At 40.2% G+C, this 23,580-nt stretch overlaps 1 protein-coding gene across 1 annotated transcript in view; it reads left to right on the plus strand.

Moving 5' to 3' along the window:
- Positions 1-434: 434 nt before the first annotated feature.
- The window catches only part of ALDH1A1 (aldehyde dehydrogenase 1 family member A1), a 60,302-nt gene continuing 37,156 nt past the window's right edge, over positions 435-23,580 (plus strand). Inside the window, exons 1-2 of the mRNA XM_010375839.2 lie at positions 435-639; positions 13,362-13,466. Coding sequence (XP_010374141.1) covers positions 574-639; positions 13,362-13,466 — 171 coding nt within the window. The 5' untranslated portion in view covers positions 435-573. The remainder of the gene's footprint in view (positions 640-13,361; positions 13,467-23,580) is intronic.

Raw genomic sequence — 23,580 nt, forward strand, 5'->3', positions numbered from 1 at the left:
GAGGGCCTTTCTTCCCCAGACAGCACCCCTGATTTTCTGGGAGATGGACTGATTTCCTGAAAGCCTTGTCCCGAAGACACCTGGCCAGGGTTCTCTCCTCACCAGCTTCTACTGAGAACAAGTGCCCTTTTAGACTCTTTTCAATCCTCAAATTCTCTGTTTCCAAGTCTGTCAGAGAACAGAAAGTTACATAGTAGCATTAAAAAGCATGAAAAGTCAAAAAAATAATAACTGGCCTTAGTGGCCAGAGCAGCTGCTGCATACACTTATCACAGGTTTCGGCTTTGTAAATTAATTCATCTGCAAATAGTGCACTGTCTCCAGGTGCAACTTCGATGCTTGAGCACTGGTTTCTTAAGGATTTAAGTTTAAAGTCAAAGGCTTCCTGCCCTAGGTGTTACAAATAAGTAGTGTCGTTTTCTTTTTTTTGCTCTGAGTTTGTTCATCCAATCGTATCCGAGTATGCAAATAAACTTTAGCCCGTGCAGATAAAAAAGGAACAAATAAAGCCAAGTGCTCTATCAGAACCAAATTGCTGAGCCAGTCACCTGTGTTCCAGGAGCCGAATCAGAAATGTCATCCTCAGGCAAGCCAGACTTACCTGTCCTACACACCGATTTGAAGATTCAATATACTAAGGTGAGTAAAACTTCTATTTTCTGCTTTAACTTGGGTGTGCAAGAACTACATTTATGTAAAGCATTAAAGGTCAATTTAAGTAAACTTATGTAAAGAGCCCTTTGCAAATATAAAAATAAAAGGCATGCAAAATACAGGTCTCAGTTTAGTGTCCTGATCAAATATGATCTAAATCATATCAGACAATCTTTCATACATTTATTTCTTAAAATATTTCCAAGCGAAAGGAATTCTCTTCTGTGTGAAAGGCTTCTTATACCAGGATTCAGAGGACTTTACTAAGCAGTTCTATTAACTTCACTATAGCCGGCATGTATGATAAGACAGCAAAATACTCTCTAGAGAAGCTTACTGGAAAGAACCAAATGAGTAGGAACAATAGAAAGCAAACAAGGAGAAAGAGAGCATATTGAAATAACATAACTTTCCAATATGTTTAATAAAATGAGTGTTACAATAGGGGGACTTAAGTCTGATAACTGGGTTCAAAAACCTTCAGATGGACTTGCACTATTTTGCATATTGCGGGGGGAGAAAAGCATTATTTCTTCGGCCAAGTTTGTTGCCATTGGAGCAGATGTGTAATTGTTAACTGATAAATATTTAGAGAAACAAGAGCAGGAGCTAGATCCAGACTTTAAAATCCGCAGCTGGGGGGAACTAGGAAATGGATCCTGCTTGAGTCGTTCTGAGAGTAACTCTGAACTTTGCGTGTTTCACACTGCTTTCCTGTCAGATCCTAGAACTCCAAAACAAACAAATGAACAAAATACAGTCTAACCAAAATTACTTCAAGTTATCTTTACGGTGTGATGCAGAAAGTATGGTAAGAAATTAACTCTTGCAACTCAAGGGAGAGCCATGTTGCTGTCTGAATTAGCCAACAGAAAAACAAAGGGCATTATAATTTAATGATAAAGTAAAAGTCTCCACTGGTATACATTTATTTCCTTACTTGTAACCATGGATGGCTTTGAAATCCTAAGGTCTGTTGCATTTTCATTTTCATAAAGCACAACGAATGAGGAAGTTGCTCAGCTGATTGGCTCTTTTCCTCAGGAAAGTAGCAGCAGAGATCAGATTGTGCCTTTAACATGGTTGACCAGCAGCTATGAAGTGTATTTTAAGGTATTGTTATCACGAGGTTTTATTAAAGGGGAAAGATTTTTCCATTTAATTTTACTACAAATGGTAGCATGAAAAATGCAGTAAATCCATACCCTCAAACAATTTACATTTGGCAAAGGTATGCCCAAAAGATTGCAAGAGTCCAGTCTCCCTCATTTTCTTATTCCAAGTTTGTCATTCACAAGAAATTTCAGTTGGAAGTACGTACATTTAAAAATACACTTCATGCAGCTCAAAACTGTTGGCAATGCTTAGATTATTCTATTACTATTATTAATGGGATTTGTTTTTTTAATGATACTACCTAGGAAGATATTTTAGTCGTCTGGATGCCCCTGTCTCCCCACTCCTTTGGCTTTGCAGAAGTTTGCAAAGTCTTCCTTGTGTGTGTATTTCAAGGAAGCTCTAATGTAAATAACCTTCCTGCTGAATTAAGCTTCACTTAGTGGTCGTTAATTAAGCATGTAAGAAGCGGTACTAGACAAATGAGATAGTCCTCAAAATCTAACACACAAGCACAGACCTAATGATCCCCTAACACAGAGAGATGATTTTGAGATTGAAACCTATTCACTTCGAGGTCACTGTGCAACAACTCCCCTCTAGGGAAAATGACGGACCTAAGTGTCCAAAAGAAGGCAAGACTCAAAGAGCAGGCGTTTTGCTCTGCGTTTAAGAATTTTTCTGGGTAAAAATACCCCAAACAAATCAGTGAATTTTGATTTCTCATGCATCTTCTATATAAATCTGTTCTGCTCAGATAGGATTTTATTGTTTGATTTATTGGTTATAGCATTTTCACACTTGGGAGGACACCAGTTATGTATGTAATTAAATCTAAATGGGTGAGCTTTTTCAAATGCCTTTGCATTTTTTTTACTATGTCCCAGTGAAGAATTGGATTGAATTTGCACTTGCAAGAGGAGTTAAAAAAAATGATGGTTATTAACTATAATAAGTTCCCTGGTTACAAACCAAGTAAGCAAGGAGTTTATAGTGTCTGAGGAATTATCTTCTATTACCAGCCCCTAAAGTCTTGTGTTATTTTTCTGTCCTTTTTATTATTATTATTATTATTATTATTATTATTATAGCTAGAAGTATATTGGTTGTTAGGACAAGTTGGAGAGAACAGACAGGGTTGAGTAAAACAACAACAAAAAAAATTACAACTACGATAGAAGAGCTACATACTCTCAAGCTTCGGACTGCTTTTCACCCAAACAAAAGAATTTATTGATGCATATCTTTTTATGACTTATTTTCTAGTACAGTCTGATTATTTCTTTGTTGGGGTAGATTAAAGAGAGATTAGAGTTTAAGAAATGCTTTCTAAAATTATACAAAAGCTTTTGGAATTTAAAACCTCAAAAACATCGCTATAAATTCACTAATATGAACTCATATCCCATCCTTATCCTCATTACTCCTCTTTCCAACTCTAAATGAACCCCACATTTTCCTTTGTATTTAGGCTTTAAATGAAGAGCTTCTTTGAAAGTTATGTGGTCATTGGGCAAGCTACATTACCTCTCTCTGCCTCGGTTTTCTTATGTTTAAAATGAGAATGATAAAGGCACCTATTTTCTAAGGTGGATGAAAGTATTAAATGAATTTAATGCATAAAAAGCCCTTGAAATAATGCCTGGCACATGAGAAATGATTTAATGTTAGTGATCCTAGTCCTATTTTTCTGAATCCTTTCCAGTGTTTCCAGAATTTTCTCTTTTACCCAACCTTTCCTAGACCTGTTTCCCACAAGCATTCCTCATGTCTTCTCCTAGCTTTTCTGTCACTCTTTTTTGTACAGTCATGTCCCATCTGACAAAGATTGCATCAGAGTGAAGTTCCAAGGGTTTTCCAAGATTTCAGGGATCAAAAATTTTCTCTTACAGGATTTGGTAACTTTGTTTGCCATTCTCCCTTCACAATACTGATGTTTTGTCTTTTTTATTCTTTTTCTTTTTTTTAATAAAAAGGAAATAGGAAATTCAAGAAGACAAGCATTCTCAGACAGAATTCAAACCCCAAAATGTTTAACTTAATTAGTAAGCTTAACTCATTAAACCATAGTTTGTTCATGCTACAAAAGATCTTTATCGGCTAATGACATTTTACACATACATACACACACACACACACACACACAATAAATAACTATAGGTAAAATTTATTGTGCTTACTCTGCCATGACTGTTTATGTTCTTGACAATGATTTTATTTAATCCTCATAATAACCCTATGAGGAGGTTACTATTCCTGTTTCACAGTTGAGGGAACGGAGGAACAGAGCAGCTACGTAACTTACTAAAGTTACACAGCAAGTAAGTGACAAAGCTACACTGCCAATGCTGGCAGTTTGAGCTATCACACTAGCAAGTGACTTGTCTAAGGTCAATTCCACTACTCTGGGACACTGACTTGCCAGAATCCTCTTGTATCCTTCTTCATCCTGACTTTCATTTGCCCATTGCTGATTACCATGGCCTTTCCAGCTGCTGTTCAACTGCTCCAGGGCAACAGGAGAAAGTTTGCAGCCAACTTAGGAAAAGAGAACAATAGGAAAAATTGGAAGGAAACAGGTTTTCTGCTTTGATTGAAAATGTGACGTTTGGGCTGGGAGAGGCTACGGGGCAGAGGACTTTGATGTGGATGTGAAATATCTCTGTGAACTACATTTCTTCAACTCCTATGGAATCAATTTTTGGTTAGAGTAGGAGATTGCTTTCCTAGGTTTCTGGTTTGCTTAACCCTTCTGGGTTAAAGAGATATTTTCAATGGAGAAGAGTCATGAATCATTGAATAATATGTTCCAGGCACGATTTGAAGTGCTTTTTTTCCCCCCATGATTATCTCTTTAAATTCTTACAACAAACAAATTCAGCTACATGAACTTCCAAATACCTCCTTTGTCCCCTTTGCTTGTTTCTCCCATTTGCTTTTCTTTTCTCCCATATTTCCCTTCCTCTTATTTAACAAGGCCTTGAACGAGTGCCCTATGCTAGTTCTCATGACCTAAGAGAGCTAATATGATTCATGTCTCATGGAGCTTCTATTCCTAGAAGGTGTGTGGAATAGTGTTGGGCAGAAAATAAGAATACTTTAATCAGAAATTATGATAAGTGTTTAAAGCAAAATAACTGAAAGCTGAAAGAATATGAGGAGAAGAGCTTTTGATGAGGATTTTTAGGACGGGAGTCTTTAAGAAAGGTGCTTTAAAGGTAAGCCTGAGGGATGTAGACAATAAGGTGGCCAAGACTGGGGAAGAACAAAGATCTGGAGGTCATACCACATACAAAGACCCTGAGTACAAGTGCGTGTTATGCTCAAAGAACTGTCCAAAGGCTAATCTGGCTGGAGTAAAGTGAATAAGGGAGAGAATGGATGAGATGAAACTGAAATACAGGCTGAGGCCAGATTGGCTGGCAGATTTTGAGGGAAATCACTGAGAGGAGCTTAAAACAGGAAAGGACTTACGTTCAAGGCAAAGCTGATTGTGCTGTGATGCTGCTTTCACTTGGGAAATGTTTTTAACTTCCTTCTAACTGAAGCAATATTTTGTTTGCTTTGGGCTTGGAAGCAGGTGAAAAAATAGCTGATTGGCTGCAAGGTGCAGTGATAGAACAAACTAAACCTGGCTTCAATTTCCAGCTATTCTATGTATTTAATTATATGACCTTGGCCAAGCTTCTCATCCCCTGGAGCTTCAGTTCCTCTGTCTGTGAACTGGGAAGAATGACTACCTTGGAAAGTGACTGGGAGAATTAAGTGAGGTAATTTGTGGAACGTGGCTGGCACTTATTAACTACTTGGTCCTTTCCTTGATTCGCTTTCCCAAGATGACTCCTAGAATTATATCATTCTGTTGTCAATGTAAGTTATATTTATATTGCTTATCACAGTTCAAAACTGATTTCATATATTTTTCTCATTTGAAGCTCATCGTTAACCACTGGGAAGAGCTAGAAAAGATGTTAGCAGAGTCCCATTTCAAAGCTGAGGAGCCTGAGCTCAGAGATCTTGACTGACTTAAGGTCACATAGCTCTTAAAATGCAAAAGCAGAATAAACTGGATTCTGAATCTTTTTATCTTGGATCTGATACTTTCTCATATGATATCCTTTTTTCCTTAAATTTCAAAACCAGTAGTACTAGAATCTCACTCAAGAAAACCTAATCAAGAAAAAAATCTGAAGTAAATAACACATATCCTAAGAGAAGAGGGTATTATCCCCCTTTCCCAATTAGCTCTAACAGCTGTTTTCACACCTATCACTGCATTTTTATCATTCGTTCCTTACTCTCATTGAAAGAATAGATCTGGGCTGAAGTCTGAGATTCTATATTCTTAACAGTCTTTCAGCTTTTGCTGCTGCTACCAAAATGTCTGTTGACCAGTAGCAAGGGTCTAAAAGTTTTGAGTGAGCCTTACAACTTCAATGCAGCAATGACCTTCCAGTTACTTCAGGATAGAGCTTTCAGTTCCTCCCAGAAACTCACACTCAGCCACATCAGAAACCTTCCTTTCAGAAAGTGCCAGAGCTAAGCAGAAACAGGATCATGGCCACAAACCACTGACAGAACCAACCATTGATTTTAATGGTGGTAGATAATCATTTACTAATATTTAGAATGCAGTATCTTAGCTCATCTCTGAGGACTGCTGTCTTGGCAGGTTGTTCTGTTTTCTGGCACCTGCCTGACTGTAAGAAAACGGAATTAACAATTCTAAAGTAAAGAACACATGTCCTAAGAGAGGGTATTGTCCCCATTTCATAAAGACTCTCAGTACAACTCTTTATTTAACTTTTTAACTAGGACTTTAACCTATTGGATTTGTCACTACATACTTGCCAGAATTAGGGAAACACTCTTAGAGAATATGAAAAATAACTCATTTGAAGACCAACCCAAAGTAAAGGTAATGACTCTGAAATGGCATGGATAATCTATAGGACGATACGTTGCAAATCAGCATAAAATAAATCTCAGAAATACAGACATCAAATGGAAATATCTGAAAATAGCAATTATCTGGCTTGGGATAGTGGTGGTTGGGGTGCATTTGGTTTGATTTATCATGATACTGTTATAACTATAGCCAAGGGATACATTATATGTTTACCAAGTGTAAGTGACAACATAGAACCATGTTCAAAAGAATTTGAGCAAGGATTCCTTCACAAACCCTTACTTAAAATCTAATAAATCAGAAAAGTAAATTTCTGTAATATTGGTTTTCCTGACACTGACATATTTTGGGTGAGTTTGTGTGTATAGATGTATATGGCAAAAGTTTCCACAAATGTAGAAGTATTGCTTGAGAAGGATGTGAAGTGTTGTTGCTAATATTTGGTTTTATGATATTATCTCTACCTGATTCACTGTAATGTTTGAATTGCTAATGGGAAATTTGTTCACTGATGAGTTTGTGCAAATCTCACATCTCTGAAAACTTTGCCTGAACCCTTCCCTCCCCCAACCCAGGTCCCATTTCCACTCACTATTTCCACTGCTCTATCAATACTTTTTTAGATGTCAAAGGAATACAAATAACTACTGAATTATGCTTTATATTTGGCATTCTTTTAGAAGGAAGAGGGCTTACATGCAAGCAATTGTGTTACTGGATCTTGATACTGCTAAAAATGGGCAGAACTTTCTGTCGCTTCTACATCTTAACTCTTTGATACAGAAAGTATATGATGTACAGAAGTTGCTAACAAGCATTGTCATCTGTAGAACACAGTGATGATGTCGCTCAAAACAAATGCCATGGCATCTTTTCTCTTGCCCTGACACAATTGAAAAGGCTGAAGGGGTTTTGCAAACAACAAGAAGAAAGAGTATATACTCATGTTACTAAAGTCAGACTATAATTTAAAACAAATGAAAGGAAAATTTTATTTCTCCTATTTTTTTGTTTTGGTCATTCTCTCATTTTGTTTTCATTCCTTTGACGGCAGTTAAAAATTTTCCTCTCCTTTGTTATTTCCTCCTTAATTTCCTTTTACGTTCTCTAACTTTGAGTCTCAATGTTTTGCTTTCCTGCCTCGGGGTTAGGGTGCAAAGCAGTTGCCAGAGATCCAGCTTTGATTCTTTTAAATGTTTAACACTCCACCTGACTTTTGTTCAGTCTCTCCTCCTCATTATTCATCCCTGATCTCATTCTCCCTGACTGGCAGCAGTCTTTAGTACTTTGGTAGGTTCCTAAGCTGAGAAAAGGTTGACACATTTACAGCACACACCACTCTCCATAGGTTCACACCACCACCCGTGCACCCTATGCTGTGACTCAGCTCTCAGGTTTGAAACTTCACATGGATGACATTAAATGGGGACTATCATCACCCTCCCTCTCCTTTGGAAAATCTTAAAATAATTTCTTTGTGCGTCGAAAATGTGATCTGTTAAAATCTCTCTCCCACCAAGAAAGTATTGGCCTCCCTTATAGAGTCTGGAGCTGCTGGCCCAGTTGCTGCCCTGCCGAGATAATATTAATTTAAGGCACTCTGAGTATCTTTTGCAAGGAGTCAGGGGCCCTCCACTTTAGCCCACAGGCTCCAAAATCTCACATCAGCAGATAAGGCAAACAGGGCTTTATTTTGCCCACCAGTCAAATCTAACTTTGTCCAAGCCAGAAATATTTTGAGAAAAATGCTTATTTATTTAGAGCTGTAGCTTTATACAGGATACATTAAGACATAATAACTTTTACTCTGGAAAGGCATTTTTTTTTTTTCACAATTATGACTAATTCTTGGACACCAATTGAATCCAGGAAATGGCTACTTGTTTATCAACGGTAAAATGATGCATTTCTTAATATGTGGCATATCTAAAATCTAAAGTGTAAAAATCAATGCCTGAGTTGCCTCAACATTTTATTGATTGCTTCCCCATATAGAAAGTACTTGAAGTCCAAGAGTATGCATAGGCATTTATAATTTCCAGTCAATATTGCAAACTGAAAGTTGATGTCTACTTTACATATATATTATTCAAAAGTAACCTAAGTCCAAAATTCATAATTAGAATTGAGTTAATAAATAATGGTTACATGGAACCCAAGAATATTTTACTTTTGTAGTATCATCTCTTTTCATCTAAGCTGGCTAAAGGCAAACAACCAATGGAAAATAAGATTGTCACCATTATAGAACATTTCAACAAGTCTAATGTAAATTGTATAGTAAATATAACAAACATTCATTAGCCTAGACTTCTCCATATAACCATTAAATATAACTATAGGAACAGGGATTATACAAAAACATTTGGTCACACAGTTAGCTGGAAGGCAAATGCCAAATGTAAAACTTCTATAATTAAAACAGAAAAAAAAAAAAGGTATTTGAGGTAGGTCCTACGAATAAATTATCTGTAGCTAAGGGGAAGAAAAAGGCTGGGCAATACCTGGCCTTCTAACAATCTAGGTCATCACATTACCTATGCCAAGTTCCCTTTTCATGCTGAAACGCCTGTTTGTGGGAGAATGGCATAATTCATAATTTGTAGATTGCACTGTTACATCACTCTCCTTCAAAACCTTGTGACCTTATGATAGGATTGTGAAATTACTATCAAAGCTAATTTCTGGGACTCTGGTTGGTCTACTTCAAATCCATTTGGGGTGCTTTAAAATCAGTATTCCTAAACACCCATTTGATCTGGTCTCTCTCCCTTTTTATACCCAGAATAGACCCTAAACTTCTTTCTCTGGGGATCAGGATCTACCACAAATTGACTTTATTTTCAATGTCAGGCCTTATCTGTGACTTGTGTCCACTGCAACTCCATTCTGTTGGGAGCTGCTCTGTTTACTGCATTACAAACCTCCAAAGATTTGTCCCTCCCTTTACTCTTTTTTTTTTTTTTCCTTCTTTCCACCAATCCAGTCCCATCCTTCAAAGAAGCATTCTTCCAGCCTATGCCCCTCTACACCATTTATTGACAACACCACTGCTTTGGCCATTTCGCTCCACAGCCTTTAATTCTGTACTGGCTGCTCTTGATATGAACACATTCTCCTCTTACATTATAAGCCCCTGAGAACACAGGCCATGGCTAATTCATCTCTCATTTTTCCACAATAACTGCCAGACTATGTCTCAAGTATTTGCTCATTATTGGACAAACACTTTTCTGATAAAACAAAAGTTACTAATCATGATTATATAAATGTCAGCATAAGTTCATACACAAGTTGAGCTCACGGTGTCCTCCTGTCTTAAAGGTTAAAAGTGAATAATGCAAAACAGTGCTGGTAATTTGGGGTCCTCTACAGCTGATCTCTTCAGTTGCCTGCGGGCTGCCAGATAAACGTGTGTTATTACTTCAGGTTAATGCTCATTTACAAAACATTCACTGGCTTTAATCTGAAGTGGCAGTTTTACATACAGCTTAGATGTAAATTTTGATCATGGAACTAGATGGTACATACCTATTATAATAATTCTTTTACCAAAAAGTATGTAAAGTGAGTAAAATAAGCTACAATACATTGAAAGCATATTATTGAGAACTTGAAACCACAGATTATCACAGACCCAAGGATAAGAGGACTCGGGTGAGAACTAGAAAGTCTGACCACAGGCCTAGCAAAATGTAATTGATTCTGTATGCTGTTTTATTTCATTTTTAATGAAATTAAATTGTAGAAGTATGAAATTCTGGATCTCTGCCAGAATGAGATCTGTGTTCCCTTAGTTTAGAGGTACAAAATCTAAGGCGGTAATACAATCTTTAGGCAGAGAGAAGGCAGAATTTGCAAGTGAATAAATGTGATGCAGGTTTTGAAAGACTGATTTAAAAGTCTAAGGCAGGTATTGCAATATCTTTAGTTTTTTGTTTGGAATTTCATGGGCTGATATGTAGATATCTGACATTAACACAAAGCAGAACATAAATAATTTATCAGTAGGATACTAATATGTTATATTGGAAAGAAGAAAAAGGAGGTTAAATTCAATTGGAGCAACTAGTGAAATCTTCATGAGATGACATAGTAAGCTAGATTTTGAAGTAAAAATAGAAGAAAACAGTGGAACTCTAGTCTATAGAACAGTGTGTTTTTTGCAGTATGCTGCAAAAAATGGCATGGAGTTTGAGGCAGTAGAATGAGGTTGGAACAAAGGGTAAACTGAGGGAATCGTAGAGCAAAAGACTGGAAAAGCACGTTGGGACAAGGTCGTTAACCACCTCCAGTGCCATGTTAAGCAGTCTGACAATAGAGGGTCACTAAAGTATTCTGAGGAGGACTGTAGACAGAATCTGAGGAAGATTATGATGACAAGGTGAAATTAAAATTTAATTAGGCAGAGGTAGGGGGCAAAGAGAACAGGAAAAGCTTTTTGTTATAATTGTATAGAACAAAGTGATACAAAAGAGTACCAAGGGATTATTTGTGTCATTAACAGAAGACGGAAAGTGTGTGTGAGAGAGGGCTAGGAGACAGTGTGCATGAGCAAGCTTTAGAACTTTGGGGTGAGAGCAGCATAAAGCCAGAGATGACAGTGAGCTGAGTTTGGGACAAGTTGATTAAGTTCTTTCCCAGCCATCCCTTGGGAAGAAAAATACTAAGACTAAGCTGTAAGGGCATAAATGGAAACACTCTAAGAATAATTATGGGATTCTGTAAAATGTGTTTCCGAGAGCTAGAGTGTTGATTCACTCTAAGAGACATTGGGCAAATCAGAGCTTTCATCTGAATTTATGTTTCCTCAAGTTGATCTAAGAGCCTAGTGTTTTTTACCAAAAAAGAATATGATGAATTTTATGGTCTTCATCTGTATTCAATTAATCTTGTTTCTGTAATGTGATAGGGTTTCTTGATACTTCTTCCATCTTTCTCATACCCCTGTATATGTATTTTTGCACATCTAGTCTCTTCATCTGAACAGCTTTGGGCCCCTTTTCCCTTTATTTAGGCATGCCCATGTGTTTTACCATCAATTTCAGGCTAGCACTACAATTCCTTTGAATGCTTCTACTATACACGATAATTTTCTTGTATGGAAATAATGCTGTTTTCTTGTATGGAAAATTATATTGGCATGAATGGGCAAATGAGACGGCTCGTCCTCTTCCCCATTTTGTAGGAAATCACAAGTGTCATAGAGTATTCATTTGCAGAATATTATAGATCTTATCCATGAGTAGCTGATGGATTATAGATCTTGATTCAATTAAGTTATTCAAGAATTTTTTACTGAGGCTAAAATCGCTTGAGGGCTGAGATTGTGTTGGACACTGAAGATAAACCAGAAAAATGTACACAGTCCTTGATGGAAGGCAGACACTTAATAGTGACTATTTAAAAAGTGACAAATTGTCCAATGGAAGTATAGAAGAGACCAGGGAAGTATATTTTGTCTAAATAATAAATCACAGAATATAGAATGAATTATATTCAGGCATTTAGAGATACATAGTAATATACATTTTATTACTCTGATAGAATTTTAAGGTATGCTAGTGATCTCTGAGGAATTTTTAATAAAGAAGTAATTTGCATTTAGCATAGTAACTAATTTAAACCTTGGAGGAGTGTTTCATTACATTCTCCCTTTGGGTTGAACTATTGATAACTTATCTTTAAATATCAAGTAAGAAGGGATGTCTGAATTAGGATATATGTTATAATTCAGCACATATGTCACCTTCCTTTACTCCCTGTGTTAACTACCTCTGATTCAAAATCAAATAAACTAGTCCATCTTGTCATAAGTCTAACAGAAAGTTATATACTATCCAAGACTGTATTTATGATTGTTTTCATATTTCAAATAATAAGAAATGTCAAAGCTGGCTCCTCGAGAAAAGGCAAATTCAGTGACATGAAAGTTGAAACTGAGATGTTTTAAATGATATACTGATGCTTTTAAGTATTTCTATTTTATAGTACACACAGACAGAATTCCATATTTTTTAATGCTTACTGTTTCGTTAGTTGCATGTCTCTTTCTCATAGTTATCATTAAGAAATCTTGTTCCTGATTTTGTCCGAAGACAATGAAATTACCAGGTAATCTTTCGAAAAGGAGAATAAAACCATATGCTTTTAAAAAGACAATGAAACAATGTGACTAGCTAATTTTCTCTAAGTGAACCTCTTTTAAAATCCTTTACTTTAGCAAAATTCTTTTTTTTTTTAGCTTTAAAACATTAAAGGATTAGAAAATAGTCTCTTTTGATTCCAAATCACAAGTAGCCCAAAATGAGAATGTTCAGAATTTAAAGTGGAAAATAGAAGCAATCATTAATAAAGACCAAGCCCACAAAAGCCTTTGCTTTTGCCTCAAATTCATGGCCATTTCAGGTAAAAGCATTATTTTCTAGATTGTTTTCTCCAGTATGTATTTTCTAGTGTTGAAATGACTGCATGCCTTAAACTTAAAAGCATTACGTACTTCATTTTAGTACATGTGTATGCATGTGAACACAAAATGTCTTCAACAGCCAGAAAGTTTCGGGGGATGAAGAGATGCGCATCATTTACACATTGTGAAATGCTTTAGTTTAACTTTATGAAAATTTCCAAAATTTGCTGCATATTTATGTGCCTTTTATGTATATTCTCTTCATCTCTACAGATCTTCATAAACAATGAATGGCATGATTCAGTGAGTGGCAAGAAATTTCCTGTCTTTAATCCTGCAACTGAGGAGGAGCTCTGCCAGGTAGAAGAAGGAGATAAGGTGAGTTTCTGAACACTAGTTTCATTTTATGCCAGGTTTCTTGTTTTTTTGCCATTCTGAGCTCCTGAACCCCATTGCAAGTTCCAAAAGACATGCCATGAAAATATAGTTTCTGGGGCAGCTTAGGAAAATTGTCTAAGTTGTCCCTGTTACAAAAAAAAAAAAAAAAAAAAAGAAGGCTCTGTAGTTATGTAATAATGATAAACCTGTGCTTCTGGGTGTCATGGTGATTTTTTTCACATCATTTTCCTTTATTTTCAATTGAAATAGTATGTAGATTTATTTTACAGACTATATAAAAAGGGATTGATCCTATGTTATAAAGGAGAGAAATCCTTGGCCGGGCGCTGTGGCTCACATCTGTAATCCCAGCACTTTGTGAGGCCAAGGCAGTTGGATCACTTGAGGTCAGGAGTTCGAGACCAGCCTGGCCAACATGGGGAAACATCATCTCTACTAAAAATACAAAAATTAGCCAGGCATGGTGGCACATGCCTCTAATCCCAGCTACTCAGGAGGCCGAGGCAGGAGAATCACTTTAGCCCATGAGGCGGAGGTTGCAGTGAGCCGAGATCATACCACTGCACTCCAGCCTAAAAAAAAAGAAAAGGAAAAATGAGAGAAATCCTTTATTCATATGAAATTGTTCTTTTTATGTTGCTAGAGAAAACTAAAAGTTATTATAGAACTTTTAGAACAATATATTACCAAGTTATTTTATTAAAAATCACTGCATTAATATTATTCAACACCTTTAAAAATTAAATTGTAGAATAACTTAAATTGACTAACAAATGAAAAGTGTTGTTATTTTCCAGCTAATAATGGAAACAACAACAAAAATCAATTTTTATTTGGTGAAAATTGTTCTCAAGTTCTAAATGCTGTCTTCATTTAAAACTTAAAGCAACCCTATAGGGGAGGTACTATTTTAAGTCATTTTTACAAACAATGATGAAATGGCAGAGTAGAAAGGCTGAGTAATTTACTCAAGGTGACATCACTAATAAATAATGACATCAATATTAAAATGCTGGTCCTCTGACACTATAACCTGTGCCTAGCAGGGCTACTACTTCACCTTGTGATTATTATGCAAGTAAGAGACGGTTGGCCGGGTGCAGTGGCTCACACTTGTAATCCCAGGACTTTGGGAGGCTGAGGTGGGCAGATCACCTGAGGTCAGGAGTTTGAGACCAGCCTGACCAACATGGTGAAACCCCATCTCTACTAAAAATACAAAAATTAGCTGGGCATGGTGGTGGTGTTACCAGGGAGCCTTGCTCCCAGAGCTCCCAAGATGGTAGTGGGCCACTTCCAAGATGGCGGTGGGCCGCTTCCAAGATGGCAGCAAGTCTCATGTTCTCTGACCTGGGATTCTTGGCCTCACAGATTCCAAGGAATGGAATCTTGGGCCATGCAGTGAGTGATATAGCTCTATTAGAAGCCGTGGGTCACGGAAGAGAACCGTGGAACCCAGTGACTGGTGTTCAGCTCCATCAGGACAAACCCAGGCACTTAGCCATGCAGGAACAATGGCAAGCCTTTAGTCCGATTGGGAGTGGCAATGGGCACCACGCTGGTTCAGGAGCACAGCGGACACCCTGCTGGATCTGGAGGGATGGAAGTCAGTGGCAGGTGTGCAATGGTGGCAAACAGCAGTGGTGGACGGCGAGCGAAAGCTCAGCTTGAGCCATAACAAAACATGGACCAGAAGAGTGCAGTTGCAAGATTTGATCTAGTGAAATGGAGTGAAAACAGACCTCCCATATAAGCGGAGGGGACCCAAAGGATGTTGCCATTGCCGGCTCGAATGTCTAGGTTTATATCCTGATCCTTGTCCCTCCTGCTGTGCTCTCAGGCAATAGATGATTGGCTGTTTCTTTACCTCCTGTGTTTGCCTAATTAGCATTTTAGTGAGCTCTCTGATTGGTCAGGTGTGGGTTAAGTTGCAAGCTCGTGTTTAAAGGTGGATGTGGTCACCCTCCCAGCTAGGCTCAGGGATTCTTAGTTGGCCTAGGAAATTCCAGCTAGTCCTGTCTCTCAGTCCCCCTCTCTCAACAGGAAAACCCAAGTGCTGTTGGGGAGGTTGGCCGACAACTGCTCTGACTGCTTCCTGCTGAATTGGGGCATAGTAGGGGTTGTACAGTTGAGATTTCCTCGGGAGGGGTGCCTTCGATGTCATTAACATTGGAGCATGGGCTAGCAGGCTGGTTTAGGCGTCCGTGGTAGATCTCACTCATGGACTGCATCTGGGGCTCCATTTGAAGAACCATTTGTAGTTTTACATCTTCGATTCTGGAAGAGACAGACTTAATAAGGAGGTTAAAGATACAGGGATTGAAATGTATGGCCTGCAGTGCAGGGGATTATTTCTTTGGAATACTTTACAGGCCCCAACTGGAAAAGGCCTGGAAAAGGCCTGGAAAGGCCTGGTCCAGTAAATAATAATTTGGCCATCTGATGGGTGCTACCAATGCCTAAGTGAAAGGTTTGGTGAAGGGTTTTAAGTAATTTCCATTGGTTAGCTTCAGGCAAAAGTAATTTCCCTTCTTCAGTGGCTAGCCATCCTGAGGGGAGAAAATTATGTCTTCATGATGTTCCCTATTCTATTTCTCCTGCTGAGTACTGGGGCTTGGTTTCCTGGAGGGGATTACCTCAGACTAGGAGTCCTTTTATAAGCATTTCTAATGCAGGGTCCTGCTTTGTGGCTCTTTTGGCTTCAATATCCGCTTGGCGGTTCCCTTCTATTTCCCTTTCCTTTCCTCTCTGATGACCCTGGCAGTGTAAGACTGCCACCTCTTTAGGTTTTTGTACAGTCAATAATAATTTCCTAATGGCTTCCTGATGTTTGATAGGTGTTCCCTCGGAATTTAGGAATTCCCTTTCTCTCCATATTGCTGCATGGACATGGAGGGCTAGGTAAGCGTACTTAGAATCTGCATATATATTTACCTTTTTGTCTTCTCCTAATTCTATGCCTAAGTGAGGGCTATTCGTTCTGCCAGCTGAGCACTAGTTCCTGAAGTGAGGGGATTACTTTCAAGTATTCCATTTTCACTGACCGCTACATACCCCGCTTTTCGAAGTCCTTTTTCTACAAAGGAACTTCCCTCAGTATACAAGTTGAGGTTGGGATCAGTCAAGGGAACCTCTAAAAAGTCCTCTCGAGTGGCTTAGGTTTGAACAATTACTTGTTGACAGTTATGTTCTATCTTTTCTTCATTGCCTGGAAGAAATGTGGCTGGTTAAGAGTTGCACAAGTGCCCAGTCGCAGCACTGGCCCTTCAAGTAATAGAGCCTGATATTTAAGTAAACAGTTGTCTGACAGCCACAAGTCTCCCTTAGCAGTGAGTATGCCATTCACATCATGAGATGTCTGCACAGTAAGATCTCTTCCCTGTATTATTTTAACTGCTTCAGATACAAAGAGTGCTACTGCTGCCACTACCCATAAACAGTGAGGCCAACCCTTTGCCACTACATCAATTTCCTTACTCAGGTATGCCATAGTTGCAAGCTCATCCCTTGGACCTGTGTAAGGACTGCTAGAGCTATTCCTGTTTTCTTTCTGTGACACATAAAGAAAAATCTTGCCCTGTTGGCAAGCTTAACACTAGGGCTTGGGTTAGGGCCTTCTTTAGGGCCTGGAAAGCCACTTCTGCTTCAGGTGTCTATCTTACTAAATGGGTATTGGCTTTCTGAGTTTCCTTAATTAGTGTATATAATGGTCTGGCTATTTCGCCGTACCTGGGAATCCATATTCGGCAGAAACCTGTTATGCCAAGGAATCCTCTTAGTTGCTTTAGGGTTTTGGGATGAGGATAAGCCAGTATAGGCTGGATATGTTCCTCACTGAGGGCCCTGGTGCCTTTGGATAATTTTGGCCCTAAGTATTTAACCTGCTGTAAGCAGAGACGAGCCTTCGGTTTGGGAAACCTTGTAGCCACAGGTGGCAAGGAAATTTAAGAGTGCTTGGGTGGCTTGACAGCACAAGGTTTCTTGTGAAATTTAAGAGTGCTTGGTGGCCAAAAGTAAATCATCCACATACCGAAGGACAAGAGTGTCCAGGTATGAGAACTGGCTCAAGTCTTGGGCTAATGCCTGGCCAAATAGATGGGGGCTATCCCTGAACCCTTGGGGGAAAACAGTCCAGGTGAGTTGAGACGTTGGGTTTGAAGGATCTTCAAAGGCAAACAAGAATTGAGAGTCAGGATGTACAGGGATGCAGAAAAAGGCATCCGTAAGGTCCAGGACTGTAAACCACTCTGCTTCCTCCAGTATTTGGGAAAGTAGAGTATAAGGGTTAGGTACAGCTGGGTATAGAGGGGCAATGGCCTCATTGATAATCCTGAGATCTTGCACTAATCTCCAGTGTCCGCTGGGTTTCTGTACTCCTAAAATTGCAGTATTGCATGGTTTTACTAGGCTTTGGGCTTTTACGTACTTAACAATCCTTTGGAGTTCTGGTTGGGCCTCGGGTCTGAGGGGGTACAGCCTTTGGTAGGGAAAGGAGGCGGAATCCTTAAGTTTAACTTGAACAGGACAGGCATTTTTTGGTCGTCCATATTGTCCTTCTGTTGCCCAGACTTCAGGATTAATTCCTTCCTCAAGCAGGGGACAACAAATGGGTGTTCCTTCTCCTATGTTCAGGTGTATAATGGCTCCTGCTTTTGCTAGAATGTCTCTCCCTAACAAAGGAGTGGGGCTTTCAGGCATAATTAGAAAAGCATGTGAAAAGAGTAAAGTTCCCCAGTCACAACTTAATGACTGGGAGACGTATCTAGTGACTGGCTGTCCTAACACCCCTCGGATAGTGACAGATCTGGAGGACGGTTGTCTGGGACAGGAGAGTAAGACTGAAAAGGCTGCGCCAGTGTCTAGGAGACAGTTAACCTCCTGGACCTCAATGGTCAAGCATACCCGGGGCTCTGTGAGGGTGATGGCATGGGCTGGCACTTGCCCCGGACACCCTCACTTCTGCTGCTGGATCATCTGGTTAGTGGCTTCTGACTCAGAGGACCTTCGTCCCCTGGGGCAGTGGGCCTTCCAGTGATTCCCTTGACATAAGGGGCATGGACGAGGGGGCAGCTTACTTCTACTTGGACAATCTTTTCTAAAGTATCCTTGTAGACCACACTGGAAGCAAGCCCTATTAGGCTTTCGATTTTGTCCAACTTTTCCTTTTTCAGACTCTCTGAAGTCCGCTTACCTGAGGGCCATGACTAAAGCAGTGGCCTTTTTTTAATCCCGTTTGTCCCATTCCACCTGCTCCTCCTGATCTCTATTATAAAAAACTGAGGTTGCCAAGTTCAATAGGGTTTCTAAATTTTGCTCTGGGCCTAAGGCAGACTTTTGAAGTTTTTTCCTAATGTCTGAGTGATAAACTTATCCTTTAAGATTAGTTGGCCTTCAATAGAGTCAGGTGACAGGGAGGTATGCTTCCTTAGTGCTTCCTTTAGTCTCTCCAGAAAGGCAGTAGGATTTTCTTCCTTTCCCTGTGTTATAGTGGACATCATTGAATAATTCATAGGCTTCTTCCTAGTTTTCCTTAGTCCTTCTAGCATGCAAGTTAGCAAATGTCTGCGGCACCAATCTCCATGTTCTGATTCTGTGTCCCAGTGAGGGTCTACACTGGGAACTGCCTGCTGGCTTGTGGGGAATCATTCTCTTTCCTCTGTTGTCATCCTATCATTGACCTGACTCAGATACCAGAGATCACCAAACTCTCGGACTGCAATGATGGCAGCATTTCTCTCATTTGGGGTTAGTGTCTGATTTAGCAGTAACATTACATCTTTCTATGTCAGATCAAAGGATTTTCCTAACACTTGTAAAACATCAATATAGCCATCAGGGTTAACTGAGAATTTACCTAGGTCTATCTTAATTTGCTTTAAGTCTGAGAGAGAAAACAGTAAATACACTCTGACTGGGCCGAATTCTCCTCCCACTGCTTGGAAGGGGCATAATCGGGGAATATTGGCACTCTCTGGTTCATTGTTTACCCCTTTGTCTATCTCCTTTTGGACCGAATGGGTTGAAGGGGGGGTCCTTATTAGTTGGGGAAGGAGTCAGGGGGACGCCAGGGTTGGGAGGTAGACTCTGAGGGCTTCCTGTAGGGCATAAATCACACTTTTTACATAATTGCAAGTTGTCTCTTAATGAAAAGAAAGTTTGTACATATGGCACTTCACTCCATTTGCCTTCTTTTCTACAAAAGAGGTCTAGCTGTAAGATGGTGTTATAATTTATACTTCTCTCAGGAGGCCAGGTTTCTCCCCTTTGAAGAGGATATCGTGGCCAGGCGGTACTGCAGAAGAATATAAGTCATTTCTTAGCGTCTGAGGGTCAAATTGGTCCCAATTCTCCAGAATACATCTTAGGGGCGTTTTGCCTTGGGGAGAACATTTCCCATCTGAAAAAAGAACATAGGGATGCCAGCACCCCTAGTTATTTTCCAATGAGCATTAGTCCTAGAGCATCCTCTGTTGTCCTAACACTTATTCCTTTCCAGGGTGCGTAACCACCTATGGACTTCTGCTTATCAGATTAGTTATGCTCACCGATGTAGCAGTCCTGCACCTGTTTTCCCGCCTCTCTTGACCATAGAAAAAGGGGTCCGGGCTGCTGGATTCTAGTGGTCCTTTACCAGCGTGCCCAACGTTGCCTTTGCACTCAGGGGTGAGTTCCTTTCCAGGGTGCATAACCACCCATGGGCCTCTGCTTATCAGATTAGTTACGCTCACCAATGTAGCAGTCCTGCACCTGTTTTCCCACCTTTCTTGACCACAAAGAAAGAGGTCCGGGCTGCTGGATTCTAGTCGTTCTTTACCGGCATGCCCAATATTGCCTGTGTGCTCAGGGGTGAGCCCTAGAGCTGGACTGGGTTCCTGAGCATTTCAATAACAACCCAGCTACCCCATCAAGATGCATTCCTATAAACAACAGTTCTTTTGCAAATTCATTTCAGAGAGTGTGTAGCTAACCTTTTGAGTTGGGATTGAGATAGTCTTTTGATTCTGTAAGTACTTTAAGGCTTGGCTGAGTGCAAACAGGTCGCATATTTGAGGAGACCAATTATTAGGCAATTTTTTTTAACACTACTTCCACAAAAGTCTCCGTATCAATTACTGAATACCCATTGGGTTTTTTTCTTAATCACCTGGGAGGAACCATCTGTCATCCTGTCCTGAAGGGAGTTCCTCCTAGGTCTGGTCAGACCTTCGTATGGTAATTAAGATTTAAATCCCCTGTTAGGAAATCTGTTGGGTTAAGGATTTTTTGATAGGAAAAATCCTGGTTGTCCGGTTGTCCGGTTGCCCGTGGCCTCAGTGTTCTCAGGCTATGCCCTTGTTTACACTAACAACAAGGTAATATCAGAGTGTTATAGGGTCACGGAGAAGACCTTCAATAACTAATTATAGGTTTTTAATTAACCTGACTTTTAAAGGAATAGGGCACAATTTTTACTATTTCTATCTTTTTCTTTCTTTTTTTCCTTGACTCCCTCTTTGTTTCTCTCTCCATCTCTCTCTCTCTCTCCGTGTCTCCCTCTCTCCCTCAGTCTCTCCTTTTCCCTCCGTCTCTCTCTCCCTCCATCTCTCTCTCTCCCTCTGTCTTTCTCTCTCAACCATTACAAACTTGGGGTCCTACATAACTGCCCATGTTGACAGCTGTATACGTAAATCGAGAGGGACACCAGGGATAAGACTCCCTGGGTTTATAGCCTAGATGCCTAAGAATGCGGCCTTGAGCTTCCTTATATCCCTTTCGAGGTACAACTTGCTAGAGGAAATGAAAGTCTGAACCACTAGTACCTAGGAGGCAGGGATCAGAGGAAGTAGATTCAGAGGTAAGGAGAATCTGGGGGCTCTGCTTTCAAGAAAATCGTGGTCAGGACCCAGGAGGTATGGGTCAGAAGAGAAGGTAGGGGCACATGCATGGGCGACTGTTCAGTAGAGACTTCTGGCTGTGCCATGATCTCAAGTGGCTACTGCCAGGAGTTCGGGACAACAGCTTTCTGCCTAGTCAGCCCTCAGCTTCCCCAAGAAAATTGAAAGTGGAAGCTGGCTCCAGGCAGACCAACGTCCTCCAATATTACTCATCGCTTTGGACGTCCCTTCGTGGTCACCAAAATGTTACCAGGCGTCCTTGCTCCCAGAGCTCCCAAGATGGTGGCAGGCCACTTTCAAGATGGCGGTGGGCCACTTCAAGATGGCAGCAAGCCTTGTGTTCTCTCACCTGGGGTTCTTGGCCTCACAGATTCCAAGGAATGGAATCTTGGGCCATGCAGTGAGTGTTATAGGTCTATTAGAAGCCGTGGGTCACAGAAGAGAACCATGGAACCCAGTGACTAGTGTTCAGCTTGATTAGGATGAACCCAGGCACTTAGCCATGCAGGAACAATGGCAAGCCTTTAGCCTAATCGGGAGTGGGCGCTGGATCAGGAGCACAGCAGACACCCTGCTGGATCTGGAGGGATAGAAGTCAGAGGCAGGTCTGCAATGGCAACAAACAGCAGTGGTGGACGGCAAGCGAAAGCTCAGCTCGAGCCATAACAAAACACGGACCAGAAGAGTTCAGTTGCAAGATTTAATAGAGTGAAATGGAGTGAAAACATTCCCCTATATAACAGGAGGTTGCTGTTGCCAGCTCAAATGCCTGGGTTTATATCCTGATCCTTGTCCCTCCTGCTGTGCTCTCAGGCAATAGATGATTGGCTATTTCTTTACCTCCTGTGTTTGCCTAATTAGCATTTTAGTGAGCTCTCTGATTGGTCAGGTGTGGGTTAAGTTGCAAGCTCGTGTTTAAAGGTGGATGTGGTCACCTTCCCAGCTAGGCTTAGGGATTCTTTTTTTTTTTTTTTTTTTTTTTTTTGAGGCGGAGTCTCGCTCTGTCGCCTGGACTGGAGTGCAGTGGCCAGATCTCAGCTCACTGCAAGCTCCGCCTCCCGGGTCTACAGGCGCCCGCCACCTCGCCCTAGTTTTTGTACTTTTAGTAGAGACGGGGTTTCACCGTGTTAGCCAGGATGGTCTCGATCTCCTGACCTCGTGATCCGCCCGTCTCGGCCTCCCAAAGTGCTGGGATTACAGGCTTGAGCCACCGCGCCCGGCCTAGGCTTAGGGATTCTTAATTGGCCTAGGAAATTCCAGCTAGTCCTGTCTCTCAGTGGGTTCCTGTAATCCCAGCTACTTGGGAGGCTGAGGCAGGAGAATTACTTGAACCCCGGGGTCAGAGGTTGCAGTGAGCTGAGATAGTGACATTGCACTCCAGCCTGGGCAACAAAGAGTGAAGCTCCATTAAAAAAAACAATAAATTCTTTCTTATTATTAAAGTAAGATATCCTAGCACTTTGGGAGGCCGAGGCGGGCAGATCACGAAGTCAAGAGATTGAGACCATCCTGGCCAACATGGTGAAACCCCGTCTCTACTAAAAATACAAAAATTAGCTGGGCATGGTGGCGCATGCCTGTAATTTCAGCTACTCGGGAGGCTGAAGTAAGAGAATCACTTGAACCCAGGAGGGTTCAAGTGAGCCAAGTTGCAGTGAGCCGAGATCACACCACTGCCCTCCAGCTGGGTGACAAGAGCAAAACTCCGACTCAAAAGAAAAAAAGAAAAGAAAAGAAATGAAGATAGCATAATATTAAATAAACTTTTTGTTCTCCTCCTGGGTGAGAAGTCTAAAAAACTTCAGAATTTTTATCTGAACACATAAGTGTTTCTAAGTCTAATTTGAAATTATTTTTTGTTCTTTAGTTGCCCAGGGGTTACCAAGCTTTAAATTTCTGTAATGTGAAGAGGTAATGTTTTATTTTATTTTATTTTATTTTATTTATTTATTTGCTGCAGGAAAAGACTACTGGGAAATTAACGTCAGCAACACCCAAGGATAATATTATTTATGACAATGTGTTTCAGTTACTTGTAGCAAGCGCAGGTTCCTGCCAGTCTCCTGCCCAGTCTTTTCCATTACTTTAGCCCCAGTAAATGAGATCACAAAAATGAGATCACAAATCTCAATGTACTGGGCCATGCAGACAGACTTTTTCCAAGATAGTGACAGACCTGAGGGGGCCCTTTTGGATTTAGGAGAGGCCCTGGGTTCAGA

The sequence above is a fragment of the Rhinopithecus roxellana genome, chromosome 16, assembly GCF_007565055.1.
Source record: "Rhinopithecus roxellana isolate Shanxi Qingling chromosome 16, ASM756505v1, whole genome shotgun sequence".
Lineage (NCBI taxonomy): Eukaryota > Metazoa > Chordata > Mammalia > Primates > Cercopithecidae > Rhinopithecus > Rhinopithecus roxellana.